This window comes from Coffea eugenioides, chromosome 11, assembly GCF_003713205.1.
Source record: "Coffea eugenioides isolate CCC68of chromosome 11, Ceug_1.0, whole genome shotgun sequence".
NCBI lineage: Eukaryota > Viridiplantae > Streptophyta > Magnoliopsida > Gentianales > Rubiaceae > Coffea > Coffea eugenioides.
In genome coordinates, this window is record NC_040045.1 from 52,459,064 (window position 1) to 52,482,267 (window position 23,204).

A 23,204-nucleotide genomic window follows, 5' to 3' on the forward strand; every position below is an offset into this window, starting at 1 on the left:
GGATTAGAAAGGTGAGAAAAATGGTAATAAAGAGTAGGGGAATGTCAATTAGAAGTGGCGCAAAAAATGAGAATATGAAAGGGAAGAATAACAACTCGTACTTGATGTATTTTTAGTATTTCTTTAGATATTTTTGTGATCTTTATTCATATTTTTTAATATATGTTAAGATAAAGTATATAAATTATATACTAAAATAGCACTCTTTTAATTTTTTTAACCTTTTTTCATGTAATTAATATAAATAATTTATTTATCATTATAATTATATTAAAAGTAAATCCGTGCATTGATCAGTACCAGTTCACTTAGTACCCAAAGACCAAAACTCACCACGTGAGAGTCGTCGTGACGTGATTCACAATTTTGTTCGGTAGCCGGCCTTTTGTCAGCTGGGAGCCTGGGACCATCAGAGCCACTTCGTCCGTACTGTGTTCTGTTGGGATAGATCAGCGGCGGAGAAGGTGTCCACCACGCGCTCCTGGAGCCGGCGTCTTTATTTCGAAACAAATGCTTTGGAAAGAAGATTTACAGGGCGAAATCGCTATTAATTAATATCAGACAAGCACTAAACGTCACCTCTGCTTGTACTGCCATTAGTAATTAACAAAAAACCCCAAAAAATGGAAATAATAAACAGAAAGAAGAAAGAAAACATAATCTATTTTGAGGGGGAAAAATGTGAATACAAAAGAAATCCAATCTATTCTATTCTTATTTCTTGCACCAACCTTCTAATTATTCTTTTCTACTGATCCTAACAAACAAAACATGCCAATGCCTGTTTTGCTAGGACCAGTCTCTTATTTAATCCCACTTTCTTTCCCTTAAACAACAGCCGACAGCCCAGTATTGGTACTATGGTAAAAGAAGTAGTAGTATTAGCACAATTTCTGTCGGCCTTCGCCTGCTAATGTTGTACACTGGTACTATATTCCTTTCTTTTTTTCCTTCCCCCTCCCTTGATTACAGACTATAGTAGTAGTATTACACTAATTACAAATTTAAAACCACTCCTGCTTCCTAATTAGTGCCTTGTTTGTTTTTAAAACCACGCCTGCTAATGTTTTCTTTTCCTTTTAATGTCCCCTCGCTTGTTTGCTTTGTGCGTGCGTGCTCATTGCCTTACAGCCTCAGAAAAACTCAAATGTCTGTGGTTTGACTGAACCTTTACGAGTTTCTGCGCTGTGCCCACTGTGGAAAAGGAGAGTTTGTTGATGGTCTTCCTCCTTCCAGCATTTCTTTGGGTCCCTCACATTGTTGCAGCAAGTTCCGCACCCTGTGTTTCTATTCTTTCTTCTCGCATCTTTCCCCTTTTGCTGAGGGAAGATCTGCTCAAAGTGTGTATGTTGAGCTAAATGATGTTTAGCTTTTAAGCACCGTCAAGTACTGGTAAGTAATAGTAGCATGCTAGTGCCAGTCCTTACTAGTATAAAATCAAGACTCTCTGTTTTTGTAATGATGTTTCATTGTGGTGTGAGTCTATGATGGTCAGTGGCAGTGGTGCTGGAGCTGTTAAATGATTCACAGCTCTATAGCTGATACTGTTGATCATAACTGGATCTGCTATATTTTTGCTAACACCTGCCTTGTATTATTTGAGGTATTTGGTGCCCCTGGTGGGGGGGAGGAATACTAGAGTTTGTAGTTCCCAAGTCTCAACTATTCTAGGAAGGGAGAATCTTGAATTTAAAGAAGCTTCGAAATATCTTTTCTCTGCTAATTTGGGGTTCTAATTACATTTACTTGCTTTCCTTTGTTTATTTCTGCGGTGTTTCAGAAGCCTACAAGATATCGATTCAGGTGCATATTGGAATTGTATTTGCTATGATATCTGTAAAAGTTTTGAGGGAACAAGAAAACCCACAAAAGGGGTGATTAATATTTATCATTACTAGATAAACACTCACACCTTGGGAAGTTTTATTAAACTTGAAGGTTCTGAAGAAAAAAGTGGCAAGTTAGTTGCAACCTCTTTGATGGAATGTACAATGAGCAAATTGTATGGTGTTCAGAATCCGATATACACATTTCAGTTTCTTGCATAGATAGTCCAAGAAGTGAGGCATCTTCTTTGAGTTTGGCATTTACTCTTCTGCTTAAGCTGCATTTGTGTTTGTTGTGGAATTTAAGATAGTTTGTTTGGTTTATGTGCAGATTGATATCGCTTTGTCACTCTGCTGGCAGAAGAACTATTTTTTGGTCACCATGGTACTGGGAATGAAGGCCAAAAACAGAAAAAGCCCCTCGGTTCAGGTTGATTATTTAATCCACATTCAGGAGATTAAGCCCTGGCCGCCATCTCAATCCCTAAGAACACTTCGAGCAGTTGTGATTCAATGGGAACACGGAGATAGGAGTTCTGGGTCAACAAACCAAGTTGTCCCTTCACTTGGGACTGGCTCTGGTGTTGGTGATGGGAGAATTGAGTTTAATGAATCTTTTAGGCTACCAGTGACACTATTAAGGGAACTTTCTGCCAAAGGTGGGGATGGAGACACTTTCCAGAAGAACTGTATTGAGTTCAATCTCTATGAACCGCGGAGGGATAAAACAGTAAAAGGCCAGTTGCTAGGGACAGCTGTCATAGACTTGGCAGATTATGGTGTTGTTAAAGAGACATTAAGCGTAAGTGCTTCCATTCACTGCAAAAGAACATATAGGAACACGTCACAACCACTTATTTTCCTGAAAATTCAGTCAGTTGATAAGAGTCGGGTGAGCTCCTCATCATGGGATCACCTGGCAAGAGAAGCATCAGTGGATAAAAATGGTGTTGATTCAGTTTCTGGATTGATGAACGAAGAGTATGCAGAGGAAGCCGAGACTGTATCCTATTCAGATGATGATGCTTCTTCACACTCATCGCTGGCTGTTTCTTCTTCAGCAGTAGAATCAAATGGAGGTTCTCCCCAAAATAAAGAGGTATGTCCTTCTCTTGCATTAGTGCTTATTTTTCAATGTTTTCCTCATTCAAAGTGAGCGTTTTGTTTTAATGATCAGGTGAATGGATGGTTTTGTAAATGGCTTATCTCCCCAGTAACATGCATCATGAGCTGTATTGGGCAGATGTAGCTACAATTTTGTAAAATATTCGTCACATGTCATTGTAGTGTTTCTTTTAGTCAGTCTTCTTAACATTGCATCTGATACTCTGATAACAAGTTGGCAATCATTCGCAGAATGGATTGGAAGGAATAAAAGCTAGTGTTGGAAAGGCTGGAGATGTACGCATCCCTGCTTTGGAACAAACACTTGCAGAAGCAGATGACAAGCAACTGACTACTTCAAACGCTAGTTTGAAAGGGGGCTCTTCTCGCTCTTCATCAGTAGATTTAACCTCTGATCTAGCTTGGATCACAAAGAAGATTGGTGCTCGAAGTGTTCAATCCACATCATCACCTATAACAAATGAAGTAACAGAGAAAGAAATGTCCAACATGAGAAGCCCAACTGTATTTGTTGAAGTACCTTGTGATATTGAGGAAAATGTTCTTGATAGTGGAAGCATTGACACTACAAGTGCCATTGAACAGAGCAGTAAGGCAAACACATGCAATCCTATTAATAAAGAAGCTTTTTCAGATTCAAAGGTCAATGGGAATGAAATTTTGAGTTCCTTAAACTCACTTGACTCTTCTATCGATGACGTTGTTGATGATAATGCTGCAGTTCTTAGTAAAGGAATATACAAGACTGATTTACCTCAAAATGGTTTTGCTGGAGGTGATAATTGTGAGATATACGAAGAAAATGGAAAACAATGGAAATTCACAGAAGGAATGGGACAATGCATGGAAGATAAGCCAATGGATAGTTTTTCACGAGATGATTTGAGGGACCAAGATTTCTTTGAAAATGATGTTCTTTCACCCAGTAGAGAACATATTGAAATAAAAAGCCGTCATCAGAATGCAGATAGAAACAATAAGCATGTGAAATCAGTTAGGTCACCAATGGACCAAAATAGAAGTAATAATGGTTCAGCTCAGGGAAACCAGTTTATTTCAGGTGGTAGACAAAGTGTTGGTCAAGGCTTTGTGAGCAGTGAGAGAAGAGATAACAAGGTCCATCCAAAAGAGACAAGAAATATCCTCTCTGACAGCAAAATCAAGCAATTGGAACAAAGAATAAAGAGGCTTGAAGCAGAACTGAGAGAAACTGCTGCCATTGAGGTTGGTCTTTACTCGGTGGTTGCTGAGCATGGGAGTTCCACAAATAAAGTCCATGCTCCAGCTCGACGCCTGTCTAGGTTTTATCTTCATGCCAGCAAAGTAAATTCCCAGTCACAAAGGGGAGGTGCAGCTAAAAGTGCTATATCAGGATTGATATTGGTTGCAAAAGCATGTGGAAATGATGTCCCTAGGTACTTGGAGAATTATAAGTGTTTTTTTGCAATATCAGAGGCATCATTTTGCATCGATAATCCCTAGTTATAATATGTCTAGCTACTTCTGTTTACTTTATTGTCGTTTGCTTTAATTCAGTGTCTTACATCTTTGATACATAGATAGCAGCAGCTTTGCTTTTAATTGTTATCCTCATTGCATACATTCTCCTGCATTCATAACATAAATTCCGGCAACTATTGTTGGCTGCAAGAATAACTTCCTAAACGACTTTGTCTAGAAGTGAGGATCTTAGCCTAGTTTTATAACTGCCTTTTAGCCGAGTTTTATAACTGCCTTTTTATATACTTCATGAATTATTTGCCCATGTCTTGGCACACCATGTCCTTTAAGTGATAAAGTAGAGGTCTTGCAATTGCTAGGTGGGTAATTACTAAATTCAGGCTCTTGACGAAGAATTTAATTACACATAAACTATCAGAAAGCCAGAAGTGTTTGTCTTAGTTATTTTCACTTTACTGAAACCATTTGAACACAGGTTGACTTTTTGGTTATCAAACTCCATTGTGCTGAGAGCAATTATAAGTGAATCTCTCACCGAACAGCAACTACCTCTCTCTGGTCCAATGAATGGAAAGAATGGGATCAGGAATGGAAATATGAAGTCATCTCCACTTAAATGGCAGTCCCTTTCCAGCAATAGTATCAAAAGTACTCTTGACCAAAGCTCTGATGATTGGGAGGATCCTTGTACACTTACAAGTGCTCTTGAAAAAGTTGAATCTTGGATATTTTCACGAATCATCGAGTCCATTTGGTGGCAGGTACACATACTTCCTCTTCCTCTTTTCACTCGGCAAGTTTTCTTAAGATACATGGAAAGTTTGAGTTGCAATGTGATAGAGCATTTTCCTCCTCTTGATCATTTTTCTGACCTTTTACTCCAGATACTTACTCCACATATGCAGTCTGGTGCAATACAAAGAGGTATAATTCTGGACTCCAATAAAATGTATCAAAGGACATCTAGCTCAGGTGATGAAGGAACTTTTTCTTTGGAGCTGTGGAAAAGGGCTTTCAAGGATGCCTGTGAAAGGATATGTCCTGTCCGTGCTGAAGGTCATGAGTGTGGCTGTTTACCTACCCTTTCTAGACTGGTATTGTTTGCATGTCTCGCCCTGCTTGAAAAGTGTATGTGACATAGGAGGTTTTATTTGCTCAATGTTACATCTCTTGTATGTACTTTGATTTGTGAATCTCTTTGGATAAGTGAAATTACTTCAAATTGCTTAGAAAGTGTATATGGAGCTATTCTGCAGAGATTATGCAGGCTTAATGTAGCCTCTGACAGAGATGCAGTCACTGGATGATGAAATCAACTGTAAAACTGAATATTGATCTTGTTTTTGGAGTGAGTTTAAGCACTTCTTGAGCTAAGATTACTGCAAGACTAGATATTTTTGGTTTCTTAGTGCATGCCACGTAGAATTATTCACATGATGGATGAGTTTCTCTGTTGTGCTAAGAATGCATCATGATGTTATATGCACTTCAATGTCTTTTTACCAAAATTTCATGGGTTACTAATGAAACCTGACTATTTGTTCAATTTCATCTCGTGACTAGATTATGGAGCAATGTGTAGGTAGATTGGATGTGGCCATGTTTAATGCTATCCTTAGAGACTCTATTGACGATATTCCTACAGACCCTGTATCTGACCCAATTAGTGATGCCAATGTTCTTCCTATTCTGGTTGGGAAGGCTAGCTTTGGGGCTGGTGCACAATTGAAAAACGCGGTGAGATATTCTACTGCTCCTTGTTGCTATGTCGAAGAAGAATAAAATTTTTAAAGTATGTGGAGTTCTAGTCTCTGCTGCTACTTATTTCTCCCTTCTGCGAAGATAGGTTAATAAACTGATCTTATCTTGCTGCCGAAGAATGTCTTATATAAAGGTGAGGCATTAGAAAATTAAAGGCTTTCTAGACTAAAATGGTATATTTTGTGGATGACAGATTGGGAATTGGTCCAGATGGCTCACTGACCTCTTTGGTATTGATGATGATGATGGTACACTTGAAGATGTGAATATCGCTTGGGAATCTAGTGACCTTGAGAACATACCACAGGATACATCTTTGAAACCTTTTAATCTTCTCAATTCACTGAGTGACCTCATGATGCTACCGAAAGATATGCTGTTAAGTAGGACGATCAGGAAGGAGGTGTAGCTCAGTATCTTGAAATTCTATTCTATCATTCTTTGATCATCATAGTGGTATAGCTGCATATTTACTAGCAGAGATGAATTTATGTTTCTCTAGGTATGCCCTACTTTTGGTCCAACATTGATAAGAAGGGTTCTGAACGCTTTTGTGCCAGATGAGTTTTGCCCTGAACCCATTCCTAAAGTTGTGCTTGAAGCGCTAAATTCAGAGGTTACAAGCAAATTCTTTGCTTCTAATTTTGCAGCAGAACTTATCCATGCAGATGTTTGAAGTTCTGTTTGTTTATGTTGAATTCCCATGTGAATGATAGATATCTAATTTTCCTTTGTCAATTGTCTTCTAGGACTCTTTTGACGAGGAAGATTCTGTCAACTTCCCATGCAGTGCAGCCCCTATAGTTTATCGTCCCCCTTCACCAGCATCAGTTGCTGGTATGATAGGAGATGCTGGTAATCACTATCGGCTGATAAGAAAAGGGTCTTTAGTGCTCACAAAATCATACACTAGTGATGATGAACTTGATGAACTGGCGTCTCCTTTAAGCTCTATCATTGACAGTTTACAGGGGTCATCTTCAACAGAGACCATCTGGGCATCGAGGGGAAATGGCTGCCAAAGGTATCAACTCCTCCGTGATGTCTGGAAGAACAGTGAGAAATGACAATATGCTTGACTGCTTTGGTATCCTCTAAAATGTCATTGAATTGTGAGTTTCTGATATTTAAGAAAAAAAGTTGGGTGATAGCAGATAAAATGCTGTTATAGGTTACTGCTACTGGTGGGGCCTGGATGATCCTTTTGAAATATGTAAATTAGCATGGTCCTGCTTTAGAAGTTCTTCCAGTTTTTTGTTTCTTTCTGTTATTCTGTCCGACTTAAATCGTTTACCAATAAAGTTGTTGTATAAGATGGGATGTGATGTTCGTTTCTTTTTTCATTCTTCTGCTTAGAAATCAGTCATTTTTTGAACAATCCTAACTAATGCTTAAATAATTTAAGTTTCCATTAAATCCTAGAAAATGCCTCTCCTTCAGTCGGTAAATATGTAGTTGAGGAAGCCTCTTCTCTGGTCGTTTTACGCTGGTAGATTTTGGCAAGGTCAAGTCCTCTTCTTTTTATCTTACAGACTAAACAAGCAGAACATTTTCTTCCTCTTAAATTGATAAAGACAACTTTTATTTTAATTGTCGGAGAATCTTTGAGATACGAATTTCCTAAGAAACTTCAAATGCTTTCTAAAGAGAAAAAAGGATGGTTCATTGCCTGAATTAATAACGCGTAAAAGATTTATAGCTTCATAGGATAGGAGGCCGTTTGCATATTGCTGGAAGACAGATGATCAAGAAAGCGAACCTGCGACCATTCATTTGGCAACGTCAAGAATGGCAATGAAGTAGCGAATGATTTTATATGCTTGGCATCCAGGCTGAGGTACCAAAGACAAACTAGCTAAAGGCTAAAAAGAAGCATGCAATAAATCAGAGAAACCAAGCAGGGGAAGACGGATCAAACTGATACTCTATACTACTATACAACAGCCAAAAAATGCAAAGCTCATATGTTCCGCTTTTAACTCCGGCAGCTTTTCTTGCTAGCATAGAACTGCATTACACAATCATGTCAGCCAAAAACACAAGTGACATACCAATATAAAAATACGAGACCTTCATCATGAAACAAAACTGGACAATAGTCACCACAAAATTCCCATAAACTTCTGATAAACTCATACTCATATATACTATTTCGCCTGGCATGACACTGGTATCAGCTATATCATGCAGTCAGCTTCTTTGAAGAACTGATAGCGTTCACATGCTGAAGATGCAATGCAGCCAAAATGCCTTGCCAAGTTTCTCGAGATGCCCCTGACACTTGACACTCGAGAAGCTTCTTCTGTTTCCTGTAGTAATCTTCCACTGGCTTGCTCTGTCAAAGATGGAACACATGCTTTCACTACTCCACATAATTATTTAAGAAAAAAAAATCAGTAGATATTGTCTCAGAGACAAGCATATTTTGCCAGCCATTAAATTAGGTTAGCAACCTGAGTATAGATGTACTTATAAAATCTCAAACGTAATAAATATAACAAAAAATCCACATACTCATAGCAAACAGATTAATAAATTTGCAACAGAACATAAATGTAAGGATCCAAATGATATTATTATGTATATCCAGATCATACCAGACATTTAAACTTTTCTTTCGAATGACAGGTCTTCGATAGAGTTTTGATAGTTGAGGCATATCTTTGCCCAAGATTTTCCTAGCTGTTTCCACCACAAAAATATGGGACATAATTTTAAAGCTCTTATCATAATAAGACAGCAATCAATACCTGTTCAGCGTATATGCGGAGTTTGTCTTTCCAGAGAGTATCTGTACTGAAACAGGAAGGCTTTAAGCGACCATCCTGTGCCTGTGACTGTAGACTCAGATTAAATCTGGATCTGCCCATCCGAAAAAATTCTCGAGAAGGAGAGTAAATTCCATTGGAGAGATGACTGTTCACTAAGCAATCCTCAGTGCTCTTAAGATTCACGACCAAATCTACATCAACAATTTGGTCCAGGATTTCCTGTAGACAAACACAATCAGCAGAATGAAAATATAGGCTAAGGTCCAAGAACCACATATATCCTCCACTATCACCAAAGAGAAAAAGTCCAAATTGATACACAGTTGTGAGAAAATTATGACACATGCAGTCCCTTTTCTTTTTCATCAAAAGTTCCATATACATCCACTGTTATTAACAAGAAGAGCCAATTTGCAGAGATGGCAGTACAAAACTAGTCTATCCAGATATATTTTATTTCAAAAACATTATGACAATGGGCTTCTTCTCACTTGATTACTGCACCTGATAATAGAAGACAATATGACAATATGATTCTTATTCTGCACCTGATTCTTATTCTGAAGGATCAGATTCTTATATAAAAGACAATATGACAATGGGCTTGTTCTCAATTTTGCTTCTAGATTTTAGATTTTTTTCAACTGCCAGAAAAACTAAAATCCAGAATCTACCAAACAACAGCTTTAACTAATTCTGATTGTTCCCTATAATCACTTTCCAAAATCAGCTTTTGCAGAATCTACAGCAAACAAGAACAAACCCACCCAAAGACTGCATGGAAAGATTGAGTAAAAGGACATGAACAGAATGGTCGTGACATCAATCTCAAATTTAAGATGCTCAAATCGGTAGAGTAGCTGCAAAACCAATTAGAAGTCCAAAATTTTGCATTGTGACTATTCTGATGCAAGTGTCTGGACCAGTCCTTCATTTAATGCAACACGTTGTTAATTTAATACAACACATATTTCAGATAAGCTGTATGGAGAAAGCCATAAAAAGGAATGAAAAACAAGAACAAAGGGTCACTCAAAAGTGATATGAAGCTAAAACTGAGGTACTCAAGAGAGAGAGAGAGAGAGAGAGAGGGGTTATTGATGGGTATTCATGTTCACATACAGCTTGAACCCTTGTTCGAGGTAGTCCATCCAAAATGAATCCACTTTCACCCCTGCAGTAGCCTTCTTCAAGCCTCTTTGACAGAAGACCAAAGATTACATGCTCGGGAACAAGCTTTCCTTGGTTTAAAGCACTAGCTATCTGCATAAATAGAGCAATCAACAGCAAGAAAATTTTCAATAAAAAAAATATCAAAAGACATTCACAAAAGCTCAAGGGAAAACTGAAATCTTGAAAGATTCAAGAGTTAAAGAAGTTGGAAAAAGGTAATGGTACTAGAACGTTATGCCACAATCAAAGCACCATCAGAAAAAGAAGTATCCCGTACTGCGTACATAATCATTAGCAAAGATAAGCTTCAAAAACATAATAAAATTTACGTATGTCATGCTGCTTCATCTAGAAAATTGAGCGATGAATGCCAGATAGGTGCAAAACAAAATAAAATACATAAAGATTGAAACTTCCTCTATTTCGTTAAAACCTTAATTTCGAAGGAGAACGGAAAAGGAGAAAAAAAAAACGAAATACAGGAAATCCCCATGTCAAATTTCCTTTCTTTCACAGTCATCGTTCACTTCTCGAGAACAAAAAATCGGAAAAATACAAAAAAAAAAAAAAAAAAAGAAAGGGAAAGGAACCTGCTGGTAGATGGAAGAGTGAGGGTGGAGTTCTTGACGGACGAGAGTTCCCATGGAAATGTGGGGGACGTCTAGAAGCTGGGAAAGCCTCTGGGCGTACACGTGTCTCTTTGCCATTGGGTCACCCATGATCACCCACTGGACACCTCTGTCAGACACCCAACCGTCCGATTCTTCCTGCGCTGCCGTCGCTTTGCGGTGAGGTTGCTGTAATTCATGGTGATCGTAATAGTCGTAATAGTCCAGCTGAACCGCAGCTGCGGATCCGTAGGCTCGGTTCCTAGTGAGCAGGGCAGCGCGGATTGGTGGCGCGGCTACTCTCAGGCGGCTTAGAACTGCCATGGCGGCTACGAAAAGGGTTTTAGCAGTGAATTGAAACAGTGGTGCACTGCTTGCGGCTGATGTTGAGCGTGTGCGCCTTGAAGGTTTTTGGATTTCCAATTTTGATTTTTAAGAGTGGGATTTGACTGGAAATGACAACAATGCCCTTCCAGTTTTTGCGCTGTCGCTTACGTGTTTCATACTGGTTGGCTGCTCTTTGCTCCTGATAAGGAAAGCTTTTGGGAACGGGATTCCGGTGACTTGGACGCAGGATTGATGCAAGCCACACGCCTGGAACAGCTTGTGGGTTAGACGATTGACAAGTGGGGCACTCAAGATGCTCCTCCCGACCCAACAGAACGACGTCGTTTTGGGGCGTGCTTGCTACTGCCACGGCCTACCTGTTGGGCTTACGACCGGTTGAATCCCCAACCTCACGATTTCTTTTGCTTGTTATAATGGGTTTGTTTGGATAGAGGATTATTAACCAAAATTTATTTACTTACATCATAAGTTATTTATGTTGTATGAGAATTAATTAAAGTATAGTATCCATAATTCTCATACTACTATATACTTAATCTCGATGGACAATACAAGACTGAAGGCCATACTTAATTCATTTTTGTAGGAAATGAATCATTCAAATTGTTATTAGCACCAAAACAAAACTTCTGTGTCAAAGTTGTCTTCTTCTTCTTCTCTGAAACTAGGTGCAAATTAAGCAATCATTTGGAGGGTTGCAAACGAACTTAATCAAAATGAGTTTTTATCCATTTGAATTCAAGTAATTTGAATTTTGTACCTATAAATTTCAATTTTATTCTGATCAAATTAAGTTCGAAACGAATTTAAACGAACACAAAAATAACAGTCAAGGTTGACTTAAGCAATTCATATTTGAATGACTTCTTATCAAGCCAAACTCGATTTCAGTATTGAATAACTTGATTTATTTTTCAGCCTTAAGTATTTTAATTGGTCTTTCGGGTATTTATTTTGTAATTGTAGTTTCTTTTTCTTTTCTTCTTTTTTAAAAAAAAGAGTCATTCTTTTCGGTAACAAAATAGGGTTGCTATTAAAACATATTGGCTTGAGGAGATTCGAGACTAAATGTTGACTTGAATGATGAATCAAGGCACATTCCAAGTAGAGTATATAAGAGCCAGAACTCAGAAGCTCCCAATTTTTTAATTCTTTTTTTCTTTCCAAGTAGAGTATGCTAGCTATATATAAAGATTGAATAGGCTTATGTTCCTACGTGATTTTGTGATTCACCTTTTTGACCTTTAGCAGAAAAAGTATAATGGTCCAACAATATTTTAAAAAATTATTTTCCTTTTTTTGGGTTTTAGAAATTTGAAATTATGCTGTCAACTCTACATAAATCGTACGTGACTAGCAAATAACTAGTTGTCTTTACATTTTAATTGTCAACAAATAAAATATCATCGTGTGAAACCAATTCCTACGAAACACAAGTATATATTGTTTTACTATTTGCACACACACACAAGGTATGGCTTAATCATCATCTGAAACATATCAAACAGCAAGTTCAAATTGAAATATTACAATAAGTCTAATTTTCTAATCTTCAAAATTAAATTGTTTCTGTTTGGCAGCCTCCATCCGTGCTGGAAATTGTTTTAAGGGACTGGAAGGGAAATGAAAGGATAGGCAATGCAATGAAACTAATTGTCTTTATGTTTGGATTGATTTTTGAGGAGGAAAATGAAAGAATATGACGGGAAAGGGATCCATAAGGTTTAATTATTTTCTGCTGGATTACTTTTCCTTCCTTTCATAGTTAATCCAAATAAGATTAATAAGATCTACCCTTCTTTAATTTATTATTATTATTTTTTTTTTTTTTATATATACTCTCCTTTAGACTCGAGTCTTCTCATTTCGTTTCCCTCCTATTTTCTCAAAACAAACGGAGCCGTTAAACTATTCATTAGCAATCTAGTTTAATAGTCTGTACTAGTACATAACAGTACGCGCATGGCTACAAATAATACAGAGAGAGCTGCCGTCCCCGGCCGGCAGGGGGCGCTGGTCTACCTTCCTGCCTCTGCTATGAGTTTCTAGATTTGGACCTTTTTTTCACACTACTATCTTTTTAAGGAATCCAGTTCAGTTCAATGAGAATATCAAAACATGTTTAATGTTATGTGATGCGAAGAGGATTTGTTTTGAAGTTTAACCCATGTATGTTAAAAGAACCCACAGACTTCTCATTTAACGTAGGTATAAAAGGGCGAATGCCATGGCTCAAAAGTGATGGTTGTTTTGCTGATGTGGCCAATTGTTATTGGCTGGAGAGTGTTCGTCCAAAACTATGTGTGTGCGTGTGTTTTTCTTTTATAACATCAACCAAATGACAAAGAGGCAAGATTTGTCAAGATTCTCCGGTGGTGTGCACGTGACTTATCTATCTTCTACCATTCATTAAATTTTTTTTGCTTTCAGATTTGGTGAGGCGCTGGGCTCAAGAAAGAGAGACGTCAGAACTCAGAAGAATGCCTTTCCTCCTCTCCTTCTTTCAATGGCCGTCTCTCTCGCCCAGAAAGCCCTCTTCATCTCTTGTTGTTCCTATTCTTTATCACTAAGGATGCCATTTTCCCTCCCCCATCTTGCATTTTTCCGATCGACAACAGCAAAAATCCAAGATATGGTTGGTAATTTTTTGTTTCAAAATCTCTTCCTCCTCTTTTCCAGAGCTTTTCTAATCTTTTGTTTTTTTTTTCCCCTTTTTGCGAGTTTAGATGTCTAATTTTTTTTTTTTGTTTTGTGATGTTGCGATGTTGCAGGTATGAAATTTGGAGATTTCTCCATCATCCTCATGCTATTTTGTAAGTTTTTTCACCCTTTTCCAGTCCCTTTTCCTCTCTTGTCCTTCGTTTTCTCTGATCAATAGCAACAAAATCAAAGATATGGTTGGGATTTTTTGCTTCAGTTCAAAATCTCTTTTTCCTTCTTTTTCCAAAGCTTCTCTAGCCTTTTGTGTTTTTTTCCCTTCTTTTTTAATTTCCCTTTTTGCCCTTTTGTGATGTTTTGATGTCACAATTACGAAAATTGCAGATTACCTCCACCATTCTCATTCTTTTTTCCAAGTTTTTTCCCCTTTTTAATCGTAAGTTCTATATGGTTATTTTCTTAAAAAAAGACTTATTTTTGCTGTATCCTCCCCTTACTTTTCCCTTATTTCCATCCTTTTTCCCGTGACCAAAGACACGTCAAAATGCATTTAAAAAATTTGATTAAGTTCTTTTTGGCGGATTTAAAAAGTTTTTTACCCATGTTTGATTGTATAATTTGTATATTTTGGTGATGTTGCAGGTCCAAAAATTCAGATTCTCTCAAAAAACTGCTAATGTGGTAGTATGGATCAACATTATTCCCAGCCTGTTTTGCATAATATTGGTGAATATTTTGAGTGAGCCTTCTTCTATTCGCTTATACGTGATTACAGTTTATACTCTGCTTTGGATTTTTTTCATTTATATATTTGTTTTTATAACCTATTAGATGTAAATTTCAATTTTGGTTATCATGAACTGTTTATCCGCTTAGTTGTGTCTTGGAAAGTTTAGTTTTCTGACATGTTTCCTTGAGCCTTTTATATTGAAAATTTATAAATCCTCACTAGATGTTGGACTCATTTGTGTATTTCATGGGTATGTCCTTTTTGTGTTTTTTTTGTGCATAGGGTTACTTTTTTTTCCTTGTAATGATACAAGTAATGATACAAGTTTACTTTTTTTTTTCTGCACATGAGCTTATGGTGGCCTTCCTTTTTTCCACCTCCAGCATCAGTACACATGAGGTGATAAGGTGGGAGTATTTCTCCTGTTCTTTTGTTTAGGCCTTTATTTTCCATAGTTTGGTTGCCCGATCTGTGTGATTATCCTCCGGAGAAATGTTTTTGCTAAAGTTCTCTCCTGAATTTCTTGCTTTTGGCCACGGGCTCGAGGAGTCTGGAAACATTCGTCATAGAGAGCTCCCCTTTTCTTTCTCAGCCAAGTTTCTCTCAATCTCTCTCCCCTATTTTTGCGTGTGATTACTTTTTCCTTCTCCCAAATGGCATAGTGCTTAGAGGATCTGATTTCATGTTTTCATTTACAAGGTTAAAGAAATCATTTAAGAAAAAGGATCATTTTGATGCACTGATTGCTTTTTTTCTTTGCGTATATTTATCTGTGATTTTTCCCTTCTTTTTTTCTTGGTTTATACTCTTAGATCAGTTTGCTATTTTATAGAGTGAGGATGGAAGGGAAGAAAAATGACCTATGTGTCCACAACTTTTTAGTCTACAAGTTTTTTTCTCTGGTTTGTTTCCCTTTTTTAATTTGTATAAGCTGATCTCTCCCTCTTTCTTTCTATGACAGAGGTTCATGGAGGATGATTAAAAATTGTGGCGAAACCCCTGCCATATTGTGAAATTTTTCATAGTGATGATTAAAAATATCTTAGAGAAACTAGATATTTTTTTCATAGTGAACTTCTTTTTCCAAGGTACTTTTACTATATTGTGTTTTAAAAGAGTTTCAATATTTTTGTCCAATGAAGAGGACAACCAAGTTTAATCCTTTTTTTTAACTGATCTTTATTTTGTTGAATATCCCTAGCAAATATTTGTGTTATACACTAATATGTATTATTGCCTTTTAAGATGGCCTTTTCTTTCCACCTCATTTATCACATACATTCAATAGATGATTTTACCTTTTTTTAATCTCTTTTTCCCAATTTACCTAATTCAATATGTATTGTCAGGTTCTCTATACTGAGCTGACGAACATTATGATTTGTTATCTAACATTCGGCAGTTAGTTAAGGTACTTTCTGTCATACTTTTTGTTCTTTAATAGTTATCAAGAAATTGTGGGCCTTTTACAACATGTATGTGTTTTGTTTGTCTACTGCAACTATGTATTATCAGGAATTTGTATTTAATTATATGCTTTTGGTATTATGTTAAATATGTTCCAAGTGATACGAAATAGGACTCTACTTCTTCTAAATTTTCAAGTCTCAACTTGTGCACTGATTATTAAAACCATTGACATTCATGTATTTGCTAATAATTGGGTGTTCGATTTTAGTTTGCCAAGTTGCATATCTGTTAATTTCAATGAATTCATTTGAATGAAGACAATAAATAATGCTTTGCATTTGATGCTTGCAAATAATCAGTTGTTCATTCCACTGGGGCAAATCTTGCTTTATTTTTTTTAATCTTTAATCCCTTTTTAAAAACTAGAAGTGAGATTTTTTGTCTGTGATAGGTTTCTTTCAATTTGTAAACCTTCCTATGTAAGTTGTTGACTGGAATTGTTTACAGCCTAGAGGGGATTGACTTTTGATGATAATTTCATGGGATGCTTGACTTCAAAAAATTAATGATATATCTCAATGAATGGTGGAATTTTCTCTTTCTATGAGGCAGAAGTGTTGTTTGGATTTAAGGATTTTGTCTTCTATTATTTTCTTAAATATGCTTTTAGTACTTCTGGTAATAAAAGAGTTTCATTCATTTGCACTTTAGATGGTTAGGTACTGTTATTTTTTCTGGTGGCGACTTTCTTTTAATTTGCAAAAGATTTTTCTCAATTCACCTTGAGAATGAAAATTGTGATTCAACTTAAGGTGACATAGCTATAACAAAATAAATCTGCTTAAGAATAAAATGAGCTAAGGCTCGCAAAGAATCATAGTCTTGAGTTTTTATCAAATAAAAAAGGTCAGATCATTTCTAATGAAACTATTGCATTACTTTGGCATTGATTGTAAACTATGGAAACATTTTGTTTTATTAGTGGATATGCATGCAAGTTCTTTGTGTAATTTTCTAACTGAAGGGGGAGAATTAGCAAGCATTAAGGGGAAAGCTCAGTGATTTGTTTGTCTTTATCTTCTACTTCTATGCCTGTGATTGTGTTCAAGCGTGTTCTAACACTTGATTGAGAAGTTTGGTCAGGTTTGCTGCCACATATGTTGAAGAAAAAAAATCATAAATAATAAGTTACTTAGGAGTTAGAACAAAAGATAACGAAGTTAAAATAGCAAAACGATGACGTGGAAGGTTAATAATCTAGCTATCATGGTAAAGTTTGCTATGCTTTTTTTATTGTAGGTTTTTTTAATTCTTTCTCCTAATTAAAAGTAGAAGATGAGAAGAAAAATAAGCAGATTAAAAGAAAAACATGGATTTTAAGCCTAATCGAGTCATGTAAAATGGCTGTGAACAGATGTTGTGCACGGCACAAGATTTTTTTGCATTGTAATTTCTTCTTCTTTTTCAGCACTTCTCTAGCCTTTTGGACTTTTTGTGGGGTTTGGTAGTCTAATTTTTGTATATTAATTTGTATATATATGTTGCAGGTGTAAACAATTGGAAATTTCTTCCAACATCAGATTCTGTAAAATTTTCCCCTTTAATAACGTGCATTCTATTTGGTTATGTTTTTAAAAAATAAAAATTTAGCTTTTCTATTTCCATCTTATGCCTAATTTTTTTGGGGTTTTTGCCATATTGGAATCTTAATATTTTTCCTGCAACTAAAAAGGATCAGAATGCATTTAACAAATTTGAGAAAGTGCTTTTATGATTTTTTCCTTTAAAAGATATTTTTGGGCTATATAATCTGTTTATTTTTTTGTGATATTGCAAGCCCAAAAATTGGAACTTTGCTTTCATTCTCTTCATAAACCACTTTGTACAGGGTCTTCTGCGGTTTTCCCTCATCTCTTATAATTCTTGCTTTTGTTTGCTTTGCTTAACTACTTTTTTTTCCTGTATTTTCTTTACCCTGTTTATTTGTTTATTTCATGTTTCTATCTGTTATTTTTCAATCTTCTGTTTTCTCTGAGCATTTTTCCTCAAGTTGGAAAAATAGAAAAAAAATATTTTGTGTCTGTGGGGTTGCAAAGTAAACATTAGGAGCAAAGCTGAAAAGAAAATGTTAAATTTGTTAAATTGGTTGTTATAGAATCTGATGAAATGAGGCTGGCCTTTGCTATATTTGTCTTAATTTCAAGAGGTCCTGAGTCTAAGAAAACGATTCTGGTTCCTACTTGCATATTTGTCCTACTTGCTATATTTACAGCTTTTTAATTGCTACTGTTTAGTATTAGCTTTATTAATTTATGTTTCTTGTAGAAGAAGAAAATTGTAGTTATAATACCTTTAGTCAGAGAGAACAGAGGGAAAAAATTGTCCAGACCAACTTTAGAAACCGAATCCCAGACCAATACTCAAAAGCCGGCAACTCTTGAGCACAGCCTAGGGGCTTATAAACCCAACCCAAACCCAACCCCCTCCCCGATGTGGGATATCAAACCTCCACAAGGGAGCCTGCTCCTCGGATATCAAATTGTCCAGAGGGAAAAAATTGTGGCTGTATGTCTTTGTGATTTTTGTAAATTGTGGTTATATTCAGATTCGAGAGTTGAAACAAAGAAGTTGGGACTACTAGCTGAGCCATATTTGGAGGGAGAGCAATCAACGTGTAGATTGGTTGGTCAAATGCAGCATATGATCCATCCAGGTTATAAGTTCCCGAGAGGTGCAAGATTTGTTAGAAGTGGATTTGTTAGGAGTTGTATATCATCATTTTGTTTTTATTTAAGAGGTTGTGACCTCTTCCAATGCACCAAAATAAATACATAAAAAGGTTCCTTTACGATATGTATCCTTGGTGCTTCTTGTAGGATTTTTTTTTCCTTTTGATTGGCCTTATCCCATAATGTTGTAAAACTGCTCTGGCTGCAAAAGTGTACAGAAATTCTGAGGTTGCTTTCCTCAAAACTCAAAAGACAGGAATATGTTAAGAATGGGTTTGGAATTATTTTAAGTAACGCAGATATCTTACAATGGTATATGTCCTTATCACGTCTTTCTCATATCCTATTATATCTTTTAAATGTATTGTATTATAATTTTCATCTTTTGGACTTTATATTTTTTAAAATTTAAAACTAATTATGTACTTTTAAGAACACAACTCCGAATATTTTGTTTATCATTCACTTTTATAATAATTTGTAAACTAAGTGGGTATAATTGGGCATTTATCCACCGCGCTTATGCGCGGTGAATCCTCCTAGTATCATCAAAACGCTAAAAAGGGTAAGTGAACGGAGATGGGCAAGTCGAAGAAAAGATAGGACAAGTGGATGGATATCAAATTTCAGGCATGTCATCTAAATTATCTTGAATTTGCCATATTGGATATTATTGATAACTGGGAGTGGTGGATCATGCCACCTGGACACACGTGGCGGCGGGTGTAGATGATGTCGACAAGATCATACTAAACAATTGAGACGGCGTAAACTAGGCTATGTGATGACGTTGCAGTTTAACTACGGCAGAGGCAGAGGGGTGGAAAATGGGAATCGGAACATGACTGCTACTATAAGCGTAAGGGTGGGTAGAGGGGTGGAAGGAAAAAATACTGGCGAGGGAAATCTATAGAGGAAAGTAATTTCCAAGTCAAAAGAAAGTGCGGCCAAAATCCTGCTTTTCGAAAGTTGGTAGCTTCAGCTTTTGCATTGATGGTCGTTTTAGCGATCATACCTATGAAATTGTACGTAGGCCGCTCGTTTGGTTGTCCTTCGCCTGAGAGTCAGAGACTTTCGGCTTTTTTTTTTTTTTGGGGTCAAAAGAAAGACTTCCGGGTTAATTCCCAATTTTCTGGAAGTAGCTAGTTCTCTGACCTTTTTTAATTAAATTTTTTTTTTTTTACGAACGACAAAAGAAAAGAAAAGAGAGAGAGAGAGAGAGAGAGTGAAGACACGCTTGTCGTGGTGCTATATAAAACCACAGCATAGCCGCGGTTTAAGCTTCTGACGTCGTCGATTGCGAGCTGGGTAGGCTACCCTTTTCCTGGTGGGTTCCCTTCGATTCTATCTTTATAGTTATCCTACGCATCCCCAGCTTGGCTTCTCCCACGCAAAACAGTAAATTAAATTCCCGTGTTGTTGGCCTTCTGTATAGTGTATATATAACCCATAAGTTGATCCCCCCAAATAGAACCGTCAGATTACATCTTTTACAACTTCCTTTCCCGCCTGAAATTTTTAAGTTGGCAGAGCATTGATCTTCAGTTTCAAGACTTTTTCCCGAAAACACTCTTCAGCTAGCTTCAATTAATTTGTTTCTTGGTACATACTCGATCCGATTAGATAGAAATTAGAACACTAGCCACATGGACAAGCAAAGGCAATACGAGCGCGTATTCAATCACTTGGATGAAAACGGAGATGGGAAAATATCGGCCTCGGAGTTGCAACAGTGCGTCGCATCGATGGGGGGAAAGATGTCGGTGGAGGAATCGGAGGCGGCAGTGAGGCTGATGGACTCGGACGGAGACGGGTTGTTGTGCTTGGAGGACTTTGTGAGAATAGTGGAAGGAGCGGGGGACGAAGAGAAAGGCACGGATTTGATGGGGGCTTTCAAGATGTACGAGATGGAGGGCTGCGGTTACATCAACCCCAAGAGCCTCAAGAGAATGCTGCGGAGGCTGGGAGAGTCCAAGAGTACTAACGAGTGCAGAAAGATGATCGCTCGTTTCGACCTCAACGGCGATGGCGTCCTGAGTTTTGACGAGTTCAAGAACATGATGTCTTGTTGAGAGGCCTCTTGAGATGCTGTGTCTCTCCATCTCTACGTTGAATTCGATCGCTTGATTGATATATTTTTTTTAAAATTTCTCTTTACATGTTGTCAATAATTGTTGTTCCCCCTCATTCATCCATTCATTGTACAGCTCCAAATCAATGGAAATTTTTTGTAGTACTACTATCACTACTGTGTCCTTCGTCGATCATATATCACAGCTGACAGCTTCTTTGATTTTGATAAACGGAAGCTATTTTAGTGCAGGATGTGAAATACCCATTTCTCAGCTCTCTCTCGTGAAATGCATGCACAAAAATATCTTATTCACTACACTGCCCTGCAGGTCGGTTTAAGCCGTTAAATGGGTTGTAATGATATAACCGTCATTTGGGTTGGAGCCTTAATTATTGTGGATTCCCCCGGAGTCGGTAGATGGAATCTAGGTGGCTACAAATACGTGTCACCGTTTATCCCCAAAACAAAAAAAATAATAACATAATACTTGCTGCTAAAGACAAGGGAACAAACTTCTTTTGTACTCCCTCCGTCTCACTTTGATAGTCCTGTTTCTTTTTTTCACACAGTTTAAGAAAAAGTAGTTAACTTTATTGAAAAAGTAAATTTAGATTACTATTTTTCTAAAATACCCTCACATTAAATATGGTACAACTTTATGGGAACTTGAATTGATGGTAAAAAAAGAATCAACTCTCATTAAATGGGGTAGGTTTATAGTAACAACTACTTACATTGAATAAGTGTATTTTAGGAAAATGAAAATACAATTACATTATTCAATTGGAAAGTGGACTATAATTTGGGACAGATGAAAAAGGAATACAGGACTATCAAAGTGGGACGGAGGGAGTAGTATTTAAGTAGTGCTCAAATTAAAAGTCATCATTTCAATTTGGCACATATTTTTTAATTTTATTATTTGAAAAAATAATTTTTTTTTAAATTTCAATACGCGTTTAACCAGAATGGAACGGAGGAATAGAGAGTGTATTTACGCTGAATCTCTCGTGTTTCGGTTTGACCGGCCTAGAAGTCTGCCAACTTTAAATAATTTGGGCATGGCAGACCGCGTTTTGACCAATTAAAATATGACCCAAGAAAAACGCAAAATATCTCTCTGCTGCCGCCACAAGTGCCGGATTGAGATGTTTGGCGAGCAAAATGGTGATGTTTGGTGAGCACATCATATCAGCAAAGCATATGACCGGATTGAAACATGTTTTCATTTTAAACTTGAAAATTCTTTCATCCCTTCCTCGCATCAATTTTTTTTTTTGTCCAGCAACCAGAGACCATTCAACCTGCACATTGGGTTAGAGGCGAGTGCGTTGGTCCGACAGAACAAGGCTTGATAATTTGTGGCAGTATTACACGCTTATCCTTGGTGTGTTGTACTTTCTTTCCACGGTGCTGTGTTTTCTTCAATATTTATTTGTCTGAGAGTTTTTGTGACAAGAACACACTAGTACATCTCAGAATATACTAGTGTCGTGGCTGTGGACGTAAAAATGTGAACAATATTTTGTAGCTGGTGATGTCATGGCCCATTCTGTTTTCTAGGACCAACAGCAACAAGCTAGTACGAAGGCCCATTCAAAGCTACGCGAGCTGGATTGTGTGGATATCCAAGTTCGAGGTCCTGTTGATGGTGCTCCGATTGTAAAAAATCACGCGCCATTTGGAAGCCAGCGTCAGCCTGCCATGCAAATTCGGGTATTCATGGAGAGGAAAGGTTCTGCACGTGCAGGACGATTATTTAAGATTTACATTTTTCTTAAACATATGCATTATGCATTTATTTGTCTGTTTAAGAAAATCCCAGCACCAACCGTGCATAAGAAATTACTAATTCTTGTGGAACTTTTTGAGAGGTAGAAACTAATGTAATTCATTTAATAAAAACTATCTGAGAATATTTAGTTCAACAAAATGGAAATTAAATTTTTCTTTTTTTTTTTTGAGCAGCACATGAGCTGTGTGTCAATACAAAGTTTTTAAATATTATTGTGTTTAATTTATAAACATATTTTTTAATTTATTTTTTATTTCATATATATTATATCATAAAAAGTGATATTAATTATTCAAAATACCTTATCCAATGACGCTCATATGCCTTGAAATTTTGAAACCGGCAGCCTAGTGCCCACAGGCACCGTCAACCGCCGCCCCATACGTGTCCCTTTTGGAGGGATTGAACCAAGAAGCAATTAATTACACATGGGACTGTTTGGCAGGGATTTGGCCAATGTAAACATTACGGCCATGTCATCCAAAAAGCGTCGTTGCATGATTAAGATGCTCAATCAAAAGACGGAATACAATTTTGTACGGTAGTATACATTTGGCATTTGGTTGGCAGTCCATAAAATAAAATAAAAAATTACTAACTTAAAAGATGGAAGCTGTATTTTAAAAAGAGAAAGTACAGTTTTAATCCCTAACATTTAGTATCTATAAAGTTTTATTAGTTCTTAGAGTTGACATTCAATGCTTAGCATATGTGCAATTTTAATCTTAAAAAAGT

The 23,204-nt window shown here is 36.8% G+C and overlaps 3 protein-coding genes and 1 long non-coding RNA gene across 13 annotated transcripts; 3 read left to right on the forward strand and 1 right to left on the reverse strand.

Moving 5' to 3' along the window:
- Nucleotides 1–864: 864 nt before the first annotated feature.
- Nucleotides 865–7,516, forward strand: LOC113751228. 2 transcript variants are annotated; one of them, XM_027295164.1, is made up of 10 exons: nucleotides 865–926; nucleotides 1,132–1,392; nucleotides 2,158–2,925; nucleotides 3,183–4,366; nucleotides 4,888–5,173; nucleotides 5,297–5,506; nucleotides 5,976–6,149; nucleotides 6,367–6,576; nucleotides 6,676–6,789; nucleotides 6,923–7,516. In XM_027295164.1, exons 3-10 carry the CDS (start codon nucleotides 2,209–2,211, stop codon nucleotides 7,238–7,240), a joined length of 3,213 nt encoding a protein of 1,070 aa, XP_027150965.1. In that variant the 5' UTR covers nucleotides 865–926; nucleotides 1,132–1,392; nucleotides 2,158–2,208; the 3' UTR covers nucleotides 7,241–7,516. The 2 variants fall into 2 exon arrangements, with proteins under 2 accessions (XP_027150965.1, XP_027150964.1); XM_027295163.1 differs by lacking the exon at nucleotides 865–926 and having other exon boundaries at nucleotides 1,079–1,392.
- Nucleotides 7,517–7,962: 446 nt separating this feature from the next.
- LOC113753237 (probable adenylate kinase 7, mitochondrial) lies at nucleotides 7,963–11,114 on the reverse strand. The gene is made up of 4 exons (XM_027297341.1): nucleotides 10,708–11,114; nucleotides 10,067–10,207; nucleotides 8,924–9,163; nucleotides 7,963–8,508 (listed from the first exon to the last, which is right to left on the reverse strand). The coding sequence occupies exons 1-4, from the start codon at nucleotides 11,047–11,049 to the stop codon at nucleotides 8,356–8,358; spliced, it is 876 nt and encodes a 291-aa protein (XP_027153142.1). The 5' UTR covers nucleotides 11,050–11,114; the 3' UTR covers nucleotides 7,963–8,355.
- Nucleotides 11,115–13,464: 2,350 nt separating this feature from the next.
- Nucleotides 13,465–18,922, forward strand: LOC113751129. 9 transcript variants are annotated; one of them, XR_003464775.1, is made up of 7 exons: nucleotides 13,465–13,708; nucleotides 13,845–13,886; nucleotides 14,374–14,470; nucleotides 14,813–14,868; nucleotides 15,423–15,549; nucleotides 15,811–15,872; nucleotides 18,477–18,922. It is a non-coding gene; the product is annotated as an uncharacterized LOC113751129 (long non-coding RNA). The 9 variants fall into 9 exon arrangements; XR_003464776.1 differs by having other exon boundaries at nucleotides 14,845–14,868; XR_003464778.1 differs by having other exon boundaries at nucleotides 14,374–14,457; nucleotides 14,845–14,868.
- A 1,056-nt stretch (nucleotides 18,923–19,978) lies between these two features.
- On the forward strand, nucleotides 19,979–20,836 carry LOC113754002 (calcium-binding protein CML38). The gene has a single exon (XM_027298306.1). It carries the CDS (start codon nucleotides 20,247–20,249, stop codon nucleotides 20,670–20,672), a length of 426 nt encoding a protein of 141 aa, XP_027154107.1. The 5' UTR covers nucleotides 19,979–20,246; the 3' UTR covers nucleotides 20,673–20,836.
- Nucleotides 20,837–23,204: the final 2,368 nt, after the last annotated feature.